The 12,326-nt window shown below is 34.5% G+C and overlaps 1 protein-coding gene across 1 annotated transcript in view; it reads right to left on the reverse strand.

Annotated features, from left to right (window-relative positions):
- DPP10 (dipeptidyl peptidase like 10) overlaps window positions 1-12,326 on the reverse strand; it is a 610,898-nt gene that overhangs the window by 301,579 nt on the left and 296,993 nt on the right. The window contains exon 4 of the mRNA XM_046659152.1: window positions 1,453-1,547. Within this exon, the coding sequence (XP_046515108.1) occupies window positions 1,453-1,547 (95 nt within the window). The remainder of the gene's footprint in view (window positions 1-1,452; window positions 1,548-12,326) is intronic.

Genomic DNA, 12,326 nt, shown 5'->3' on the forward strand with positions numbered 1-12,326 from the left:
TTGACTTTAGTCAGTAAACCATTAGCATACCCTCTCCGCATTACCAATTCTTGCTTTCTGCCTCCCGAACTCCCTTCTATTGAGGGGTTCTTTTCCATTGATTTCAGCATTTCTCAATGATTCCTTAGCCTCTTCTCTAGTATCTCTAAGGACCTTCCAATTAAAAAATAACAGATAGTGCTCTGTACTGTTTATTAAACTTTTTCATGAGCGTTAATGTTATCTCTCCCAAGGAAATCCATATTCTTAGAAAGTGAGCGATATACCTTATACAACCTTGGCATTCCACAAGTGCTGTAAAGTGTCGCATTCAGAGTAGCTGTTCCTCTAATACTTGTGAATTAACCCATTAGTTTAAACCAAAAATGCCATTATTCTCTATTACTTACTGACCTAATTGCTAAGGTACTTCAGCTGGTGAGTTTAATTTAACCTAAAAGATATATACCTACATAATCACTTCATGATTTCAATGACCACTTTTTCTTAATATGTAAAAACAATAAACAACAGAAACTTTCAGTCCATTTCTTCCACCTGGCCATCCTATAATAAACACGAAGACTAAATGTCTATTCCAAATGTACAAGTAGGAATAAGTAAACAAGGCAGCTGATGATTTGCTCATGGATTTAATTTGTGTAGAAAATCTTCTGGGGTCTTGTTTATGTTTTTGTTTGTATCATATGAGCTATCTAATAGGAAATATATTGAATCTTTGATTATATAAAAGAGTGAACAAATAACTGTGCACTATTTTTCAGTGGTGTTTGATAGCTAGAATTTGAAAATTTGCAACAGTTTATTCATTATCACTTACTCAATAGGTAATAGCTAACTCTAACCTTAAGAGGACTGAATTTACGAGAAAGACAGTAGTTCATATTTTTTTATAACAGCAAAATAAATGCACTCAGTTATTTGAACATTGGGCTAACCAATGATTTTGGAGTAGGAAAATGGTACTGATAGAATCCTAAATTATTAAAGTAAAACACATCAACCCCGGTGAAAGGCCAGTTTTAGAAAGCCTGCCTTCTGCTTGATCTGGAAAACCACAAGGGAATGAGAAAGAAGTCAGGAAGAATGAAAAGTAAAGGGGAAGAAAACGTTAATGATAACTTACCTTAGACTATTTTTTTTTTTAAATCTTGGCATTTGTATGACTAATCTTACATAGAAAATATTGGAAGAAATATTCATTCTAAAAAACAATTACTATTTCTGGAAGCATGCACTCATTTACTAAAGAGGATAAATGGGAAGAAAATGAAGCATATCGTCACATGGGTACTTTCTACCAATAGATCTACTGATTCTAATGATATTCCAGACTTAACTTTTCACCGGAAATGGTTTGCAAGTGCTGGAGCTGAAGAAAAGAAAGTTATGTACAGCTAGAGAGCATTCTAAACAATACCGAAATGCATAAATTAATTATTCATTACTTACAAAAGTTGTGTTTTCCAATAATAATGTGGTATCATTTGTTTCTATATTCAGTTTAATGACATGTCCATTCTCGCTTTTATACACCACATCTGTATCTGTAACAACAAAGATATTAACAATAGACAAACACATTGACTAGGTAATATAATAACTGTAGAGGAGAAAATGTGTGTAATAAACAGAGACATTAGAACAATCATTGTTAGCCCCTAATAACCTGAGCAGATTTCTCTACTTGGCTCGCATTAATTCTCTTCAATGATCAGGAAGCTGGCCTAGCACACAATCTATTGTGCAATGAAAACAGGGTTAGTGAAAGGGCCAGCGAGACTCCTGGTTTATTAATATTAAAATTAATTAAAATATGGGCAATCTGCTGCCTATTCTGAGATGAGAAAGACGGGACAGCGAGAAGTGTCTCCAGTTTCCAAAGTAACCTGTTACTTATTAGTGATCTAGCTAAACTTATAACAAAGGATGCCAGCTAACCGTAACTTTACCCAATACTAAGGGTTGTCATAATGATCCACCCTCATGCATACTTTTTCATGTATCCAGTCCTATCACCACTCAATTCCTATTCAACCTCTCCCTCCTTTGGGTTGAGAATGTTGTCTGGTATTTTATCTGGCTTGTGTGGTCACAGATCAAGATTTCTGACACTGTTAGCATACTGTTGTGTCTGCTTTGTCAACTCTAAGAGAAAGATGTCTTCATTTTAAATCATTGCCTTACTTCTGGACAGCTGTTGATTTTACATATGTTTTAAGTTAAATTCGGCCACATTCATCAGGAGATTAAATCATCTTAAGGATATCTTAGACCGAAAATATCAACCTGAGGGAAAATTGCCACAGAGGATACTCATGAGTTAAAAATGTTATATGTAAAAAATGTATATATAAAAGGGAAAACACCTAAATAAAAGCAGTCTTAAGTGCTTTCTTTCTTTTTTTTAAAAAAAATGATAAGTTCCTTTCCAGTTTTACTTAATTCTAACCTTTTCTATGATGTTGCACCTCCCTAACCCATGCTCATCCTTGGAAAAAAGGCTGTATCGAAGGGGATTGGGTCCACTCTTCATGGTGAATGATGTTATATAAGGTAAAACCTTTCAGAACCTGGATGTCTTCATCTGTATAATGGTAAACAAATACTGCATGGTGGGTTATGAAGATTATGTGGAAATGTCTGACACTTTTGGCAAAGCAAGATTTTCAGACTGTTCTTTAGCTATTTCAACTAGTAACACCTAGAAGTTATACAATGAGAAGCAATCAATACTAGAAAAAAATGTTTGCGTTTCTTCAGTGTTTCATTCAGAAGACCGAGTGTCCAATATGACTCTCCTTTTGCAGTCAGAAATGGCACAGATGGCCCGTAATCCTTCTTAACCTTAATCACATGGGGACAGTGACATGTTGGAACTGTGGCCTGAGTGACAGGGAAAGACAAATAGTGTTTTAAAAAAGAAGGAAAAGAGACGCAGAAAGATTTCCAAGTTACTATCTGAAGTGGACTGTATGGATTGAAAGATAGTTCTATGTGATATAAAATAAGGCATTGTTACCTTCTGAACATGTTATGACTCATTTCGTCTTGCCAGTTGATTCTGGTCTCCTGCCTTCCTGCTCTCAATTAGTGCTTGCTAGAATTAATAGTCCAACCCTAACCAACCCTCTCTGTTATTTTTCTTGATATTCTAACTTCTAGACCTTTTCTTGATATTGATGAACATTACCATCATAGATTAGCAAGAAAAGCCAAATAGCACTCCTCAACAAGTCATCCTGTTAGAGTTTCCCAGTAAATTAAGAGAACAAGGATTTTCCCCCTTCTACTGCACCATGGAGATAAATATAGCAAAAGCCACTAAATGAGTGGTTCTTCTCCCAGAGGGCAAGCACACTGCAGAATTCTAAATAGGGATGAAGTCTGTGGGCTTAGGGAGAAAGAAGAGTTTAAAGAGCAATGCTATTATAAATGCTAGTTCCTCTTCAATGGAAGAGATAGGGTAACATAGAGCCCCCTAATCTCTCAAAGTAAGAGAAAACCCCACCAGGTGATGATTGTATTAGTGGTGGAATAAGGAAAATTAGTTTTTATTTCCTTTAGAACCAAAGTAGAAGAAAGTGAAGCTTGTTTGAGAAGATAAAGGCTACATTTAACATTTTTTAAGTATATTTTGTTGGGTAATTATTTAAACTTGAGAAAATCTACAGAGATTTGAGATTTATAAATACCTCTAGAGCTGCACTCTTGTAAATTTTACTATTAGACTTTAAATGTTGCATTAGTAGGAGAAACTTTTTTTTTAATTCAAGGCTAACTCGCTAACTTAATATTTAGTACAGATTTCTGCATTAATTATTTTAAAAGCATCTAATATCTGCCTTTATTAATTCTCTTTGATTTTTTTTTCTGGTCTTTAAAATAGGGTCTTCTGGATCTCATATTTATCCTACTTTATGGTTTGATTTATAATCACTGGTGGAATCTCCCAGTTTTGAAACTCTTATTATTAAATTATTCTCTGGAACTATACTTCAAAACTGTCACCTCATATTTTGTTTAATATTAGGTAATGAAATATGAGTGAATTAGATCAATGAGTAAAGTGCATTAACACAAGAAGATTAAGGTAGAATCATTCTTAAAACATAGTATTATGTGTGTCTATACAGTACTTTGATTAAATAATCTTTCTTCCTTTGCAGTTCATTGAAAGTTGGATCAATTATCCTGAACATATAGTCAATTCAGGTTTTCCAAATAAAAAGGTGTGACAAGATAGAATCACTGTCTAGCCTCTCCATCCTGAGCTCCATGAATGTATTTTTAGCGTCTGTCTTCCTAAATGATTATTCCTGTCATTTCTGTGCAATCCCTTTTTCCATAATTTTTCTAACAAAAGGGAAAACGTAATAGCATACCCTAGTTTAAGATCTTTCAGTTAAATGCAACCTTTTATTTTATACCTCTTCCACACAAAGCAGCTAGCAAAGCACATCACATTACAGTTCAGTTCCCAATTTGCTACTGAAACTGAGAATGGAGGCCTCCGCACCCATCTCAACTTCAGGACCCAGAACCAAAGCAGCCTACATCCGTAAGATTTTACTTTTGGTTCTTGCAAATTCTTGCTCATAAAGATAAAGCTGTAAATCAGTACAAAAACAATTTCTTTTTTCAGGAACTTGATGAAAATTAATGTATGTGAACCATAAGCTCCCACAATTGACCCAATTTCTTAATTATAAAACAACTGTTTACCTAAGACACTTCAAGATGGTTGCCTCTCTGTGTCCAACAATCCCGAACAATCTAAACACCTATCTAAAGAGAGATATCTTTCAAAGCTCAGCTGTGAGCTTTAAGTTTTTTCTAACTGCTATTCTATGAGCGATCCTTTCTACTCAGATCTTCCTATATTTATTCTTAAACTGTCAGTTCAAGTCCTGACCCCTCTCATATGCCAGTTTGATATCTCCAATTCTATGCTCGATCACACAAATGCCTTGCAGATGCACAAAACTCAGTAGATTAAAATTAAACTCCTTATATTTTTGACTACACCCTCTCTCAAAGTTCCAAATATATACACACACTTATGTTCATTACATCTTCTCTATCTCTTCATCTCCTATATGAATATTCTTTATAACCTCTCACTTGGAAGATTGTTTTAGTTTTTTAAGTGTTCTCTACGCCTCGAGTTTAGTCCTATCATACAGCCTGATACATTCCACACAAAACTTCGTATTCTCTCACATGCTCCACAAAAAACTCATGGCTTCCTAATAATAAAGTATAAAGTCAAAGTCTGGCACTCAGGTTACTCACTGTGTGGCTTCAACATATATATACATAGTTATTATCTCCTGATACCCTATAATAGCCCAAGTCATCTATTGTTTACAGCTGTCCACATATCTCAGACTTCACTCCCACTCAATTTTGCTTATGATACCCACTAACAAATGGCCAGGTACTATTCAGATTTTTCACCTTTTCCAAAGCATTGTTAAATTCCAAAGACTTCTAAAGTTCTCACTCAACCTCTCTTTTTTCTGAACTCTTATGCCAGTCATTTAATATTTAAGCATACAATTGCTTTCAAAAATTTTTACTGTCTATTTTTACTTAGTTTTGGTGTGCTTATTTTCCGTCTCAATTACTTTATTAACTCAAGAAAGGGTCTATTTCTTGTTCTCTTCAGAACTGAAACTATCCACATCCACACATCTAACTGTCTACCTTAACATGAGTTTACTATTCAACTGTCTGCATTAATATGACTTTAATATTTCAGGAAATTCTTGCCAGGAAGATGAGTTTGCCAATAACCTCATCGTTTTTTTCAGGAACCTTCTGAAATCCCATTTACTTGAAAAATAGACTACTCAACTAATGCTTACTACAGTAAAATATCCTTTTTTAAGAACAATACAGAGCCCAGCTGAATGACTGTTTACTATTCAAGAGACTCTCCTAAACCCTCACCTCCATAAATTCACCAAGCCGAAACTCTTACAATGCAAACTGCACCCCATCCTATCAACACTGCTTGTTGAAAGACCTGTCAGACTAGATCCCCAAAACCTCATAAACACCCCTCCTTTGCCCTTCCTTTCCCACATAGTGCTCACTCTTAGTCAAGCCAGTGATCTCCTTTACCAAAGAGAGCAATAAACCTAGTTGTGTTTTCTCATGTTTAAAGATTATTTTGGTGGTATTGTGGGAGTGCCAGCATTCAGCAATTTGTAACTTCTATAGTATATAATATGGCACCTATCCCATCAAAAGATCTCAACAAATACTTTTCTCAACACATTTGTCATTCATATTTCATTTTTTCACTGTTATAATTTATTTAGAAATACGTTTAGCACTAGTGACAAAGACTCCCTCCTTAACCAAAATTTAATTAAGTTCTTCTGATCTCTCTTCTTGACTCAGCCTCCACCTTGGCCTGCCTTTAGCAAGAATCCTGTTAGGTCAGTTTAGCAAGAATGCCCCTACCCCTTGACACGTCTTCTTAGTGATTTTCCACCCACTGTTCCCCTCATTCTGCTCCTTGGCTACAAATCCCCAGGTGTCTGTACTATACCCAGAGTTGAATTCAGTCTCTCTCCTGCTATTGCAATAGTCTCTCCTCTACTCTAGCAGTCTTGAATGAAGTCTTCCTTACTATTTAAAAAAGTGTCAGAATAACTTTTCCTTCTTACGATCTTGGAAATCTAAATTTAGAGAACCTACTTTCATAATGTTCTGGGAGTAAATCATAAATTAGATTACAAATCAACATAAGTTAATCAAAGCTAATTAAATTAATATACATTATATGAGTCATATTTCAATAATTTAATTACAGTATCAAATAAAATATTTAACATAACTTTAATAATTTAATATAATATTAATTAAATATATTAAATTTGTATACATATTAACTATATATAGAGAGGGAGAGTGAGACAGAGTTAGTTTAGTGTGCTAGACCAGAATTTGGCAAACTCTGGCTATGACTGTGGTCCAAATTTGGCCCACAACCATGTTTATTTGTTTATTCATTTAAATGTTGTCTACGGCTGCTTTCACACTACAGTGGCAGATTTCAGTAGTTACAACAGAGACAATATGGCTCACCAAGCCTAAGATATTTACTTTATGGTCCTTTAAAGAAAAAGTTTACTGACCTCTGTGTTAGACTGTTAATTGTTTGCTTCCTTAAAAGAACATATTTCGTACTTACTATATTTAAAAATTTTACTTTTGTCACTGATTCTGCTATGTCACTAGAATAATCTTCTTCTGGATGTCCAAAATATCTATATACTCAAAAGAGTTTTTACTTTCCAATCTGGCATGAGCCTTACAATGATTTGAATTCGTGGTAAATAGGATAAAGTTAGGTGTACAAAATAAATGAATTTTCCTAAAAAGTAACCAGAATAAAGGCCATCCTCATTTAAAAGTCATGATAATTGTAAGTAATCATCATTATTTTATATGGAAGTGTCAGTCCTATGAATGGCACTTCCTGTGATAAAGAGCCCTTTCCAGGCTCAAAAATGGAACAGTTGATGGCCATTTAACTAAGCTATGTTTTTTCATTTGTATCTAAAATATGAATGGTATCAATTTTCACATGGTCATTTCATTCTTCAGATTATTTGCAACAAAGTGAGGATAAGAGGAAAATAAAACACTCCTCTCTTGAATTTCAAATATCTCTTCATACCAGAATGTTTATTTGCACAGCAGTAGCATAAGTACCACTTGTAACTAGTTCTTAACTGTCTTCAGTTAAAACCTTCATAAGTCACTAGGGCTTTACCAAAAGTTTTCTTAACTTCAGACTCATAGACTCAACTATCTCTGCTTGAGTGGTCCAGTCTACCAAAGTCAACAGGCAATGGGAACACATAAACAGATCCATGCTTTCATTTCACTGAACGTCTCATGTAAAATGAACATAAACAGTAGTTGTGTTTCCACGATCCTAAAGGTCTAGATGTCTACACTGCAGTGACACATGCAAAGAATAGAGCTTATTTTAAAATAACGCATAAACTGTAAAATATAGAGAGAAAACTAAGTGGCTAGGCATATATCTAAATCACTCCTCTCTCCTCTAATTTTGTTTCGGTTTTAGCCAGCCACTAACTTGACAACTCTTTTTCTCATTCTGAAAAAATTAAACTGGGCAGATCTCAGCCTTCAAATGTACTTTTGGAGAACAGGCAAGTCACCAACCATCTTAGACAAGATGAGAGTTTTCTTATTTTGGGCTGCCACTCCTGTAAGTCACAACACTATATGTGAAGGTACCAACAGGCCCTTATCACATTGCCCTATGGTGATTTGTCTATTGCTGTAGTAAACTCTCTCTGCCTCTGATCCAAAGGCCTCATGTTTTTGTATATGTTAGTTTGCAAGTAGAATGAAATCTCAGACCCTTCACACTCACTTAAAAGCTATCACTCTTCAGTTCTAAACATCTCCTCCTTTTCTCTCAAGGTTATAATTTTAGTATTAATTTCTACCTCACAAATAAAATGGCCTCAAATTGCATAGAGAAACTTAATTATCTTAATCATAAATCAAATAATCTTGCATTAAACCTGTAAATTAGAAACTCAATATGACCATTAACCCGACACATCCAATTTGTGCTTTGATTCTGCACCATTGACTGCCATTTGAAGCTCTGAATTCCACCATTTAAACATCAGTCTAGGCGTACTTAACCATCCATCGCTTAGCCATTTTGTTATCCTCCTTGGATTCTTCCTGGCCAATCCATGCACTTTAGTTAATTTCCATTAACTATTGACATTGTCCCACTGACAAATATGTTTACTCTCCAATATCTTTGATAAGGCTATGCCCTTATCAAGATGCAATGTCTTGCCATTGGTCTTTCAGTTAAATAGACAGATGAATCCATTACCTTTGCCTATCCGGTGACAGCTCATCTTAGGTAGATTTTATTATCCTATGGAAATGTTTTCATAGTCATGCTTAATATCAACACACTCAAGATGAGAAAACAAAAGGCATATGGTATCAAAGACAGTAACTTTTTGATTTTTCTACTTATAAAGTAATGTACATATATATCATAGAAAACTTGTATAATACGAACATATCAAGTAAGAATAACTGTGAAAATTTTAATGTTTCCTTCCACAACACACAGTTGAGATCTCATTGTATACCATGGTTTACATCCTTTTATCTTCTCTTAAAATGATAGATTAGGTATTTTACCCTTCATTAAAAATTCTCCATTTGCTATTTCAAATGCCTAATACTTTTGGTCCAAATTGACATTATAGAAAGAAAAATAAATTGAAACATGATAATTGGACATATAGAAGAGAAAAAGTGGCAATATTTAAAATGCGCAAAAAGGAAATGTGGATGTTGTAGCCCTGAACATAGTGTCACAAAGTAGCACTGAGAAATTTTGTTATCTGACAAACTAATTCACACATCTAAACAACAGATGCTGTGACTCTTCACATGTGTAATGGCATGCCTTTACCAATTTCTGCATTTTTCAATTAAATCTTTAGGGAATAAAATTGATCACTGAACTACAAGAAGGATATAATTGAACCATAAGGTAAGACTTAATTGAATAGGAAATTGACTTAGTTGAATAAAACGGAAGTAGTACATTGATTTAAACAGAAACAACATTGAAATAAGTGACAAGAAGAATGATTAAAAATTCACAAAATCCAGGACAATCAGATCTTGGGATGAATAAGGGAAATATAAAATATATTAAAATACTTATAGAATGATTACCTTTATCAGAAAACTATAGTTACTTCTATGGGTAAGTTCAGTGGAAATGCAATCACTTTGGGCAATAGGTTTTTGTTTTCGAGACTGGATGAAATCACTTCTTAAGCATATTTAGCCTTTTTTTAAAACAGTGTTAAAGTTTATAAGAAAAACTCAGTTGATTAAAGAAAAATGCTGATGAGTCCAAGTTGTATAATGGGTTTAATCATATTTTGTCATATGCCTAGGCTGTAATTTATCTAACTATAAACCTATAAACAGCTATTATACAAATTTATGTTCTTAGAAGAAGATTGATCAGATAAGAATACATGGATAAGTCATTGTGACCATTTTCTATTTCAGCGGAGGCGGTGGGATAAAAGTAAAGCACAATTTCCATTTCAAGTATCTGAACCCTCAACCCAAATTAACCCAAAAAGGTACTGTATTGTATGTTTGGCTTCAGGTACAACTTGATACAATGGTTCAAATGATGTTATCAGGGGCATGGGTACTATCTTACAGATTTCTTTTAGATTGCTCCATTCAGACAAGCTTTCCCTTCACAATCAAAGATGACTATAGCACCTAGAAACTTTTCACCCTCTCACTTTCAAGCCCAACAGGAAAAAATTAAGATTCTTTTTCCAGGATTCTCAATCAGAGATTTGTTGCTCTCACTGGTCCTGGTTGGGCCAGGTAAGCAATTTTGTCCTGGGTTAGGGATATGCAATGTACTAACATGCACAGGACTAAACTTCATGCCCAGTCTGGCTAAGGGTTAGATATGTGTTGATTTTTAAGAAAGAAATTATTTCATAGATGTCAGAAAAGGGTAAAGGTTGGTTAAGCGAAACAGACAACAGATCTATTACACAGTGTCTATGAATTGTTGATGATTGATTATACTTATGAAGGGTGTTACTTACAACAAAAACAATGCATATCCAAACTTATCATAAACCGGCATTTCATCATGCAGGATAGTGCAGCACAATTGATTATAACTGTGTGCGCATGTGTGCACATGTAGGTGTATACGTGTGTGTGTGTAAGTACTTGGTGGCAGAAGAATGGATTCATAAAAGGAAATATATCTTAGTAACTGCTAAAATTCTGAGAAAATTTTCCAGTTTGTTTGGAGTGCTGTCATATTTCGAAGTCATGCTTTCCCTAGAGAAAAATGACTTTGCCTGAAATCATAAGACTTCTGTGGCGCATTGGGGAAGTCTGCCAGGAGGAATATGTGCTGTTGCCAGGATGTGTAGTCTACTGAGAGGGGAAAAACATGCTGGCAGGAGATCAGCCTGGGACTGCTGAGGAGATGTAGATGTATGCCCTGGAAGAATCACAAATCTTCATCAAAGTTTCACGTCTCCTGTTGAGTTGTTAAGAGTTATCAGATTTGCCAAGGAACAGATTGAATTTACAAATGATTCTTGCCAATAAGGATAAACTCTAAACATACTATTTAAAATCAATCACTTAGTGTTATAACATCATCACAGTAAGTATGCTTTTTATTACTGTGGTTATTTTCCTCAAACTACTGATTCCAACCCCAACTCTGATCATGATTAACCAAATCTTGAATACTATACATCATGGGTAAGTTCAAGTTCCACCTCTCCACCATGAGTCCTTTCCAGACAATATTGTATAAACTATATATATGTATAATATAGTGTGTATATGTATATATAAGCATATATAGTGTGATATATATACAAATGAAAGAAAGATTATGTTTTATAGATTTGAAATAAAATCTGACTCTTCTACTTCCTAAGCATTTCATTTTTGGACTGGTTACATTAGCTATCTATAATTTACTTTTGTCATCTGAAATATGAAAAAAAAATCATGCTCCAAATAAATTGTTTGAATATAAAATACTCTAATGAATGTAAAAAAATGCCATATCTTGTACAGACTATGGGCTCAAAAAGTGATCCTGGGTTTGTTGATGATGGAAGTAGCAATGTTGATTATGGTGAATTAGTTAACATTTTTAAAATTCTCCACTTCATGTATATTCCATCTTTACTACTATCAGATATTGTCATTAACCATTAAAGAGTGCTGGGCCGGCCCGGTGGCGCAGTGGTTAAGTTCGCACGTTCCGCTTCTCGGTGGCCTGGGGTTCACTTGTTCAGATTCCAGGTGCCGACATGGTACTGCTTGGCAAGCCATGCTGTGGTAGGCATCCCACATATAAAGTAGAGGAAGGTGGGCACGGATGTTAGCTCAGGGCCAGGCTTCCTCAGCAAAAAAGAGGAGGACTGGCAGTAGTTAGCTCAGAGCTAATCTTTCTCAAAAAAAAAAAAAGTGCATGCTTCTCTTGAGAAGGAAATATTCAAATTTCCTTATTTACTATATTATTTAGAATAGAACTGAGTATATGGTTAGTATTTATGTATCTCATTGAATTAATGTCTAAAACCCCCCATTTTGAATACTGTGTAATCATCAAATAAATTTGATGACAACTAGGCAAGGAGAATAGAGTGAAGTCCCAAGGGTTAATTACTCACCCAATAATGATAAGATAAAAAAAAAAAGAAGAAGAG

The sequence above is a fragment of the Equus quagga genome, chromosome 4 (genome assembly GCF_021613505.1).
Source record: "Equus quagga isolate Etosha38 chromosome 4, UCLA_HA_Equagga_1.0, whole genome shotgun sequence".
Taxonomy (NCBI): domain Eukaryota; kingdom Metazoa; phylum Chordata; class Mammalia; order Perissodactyla; family Equidae; genus Equus; species Equus quagga.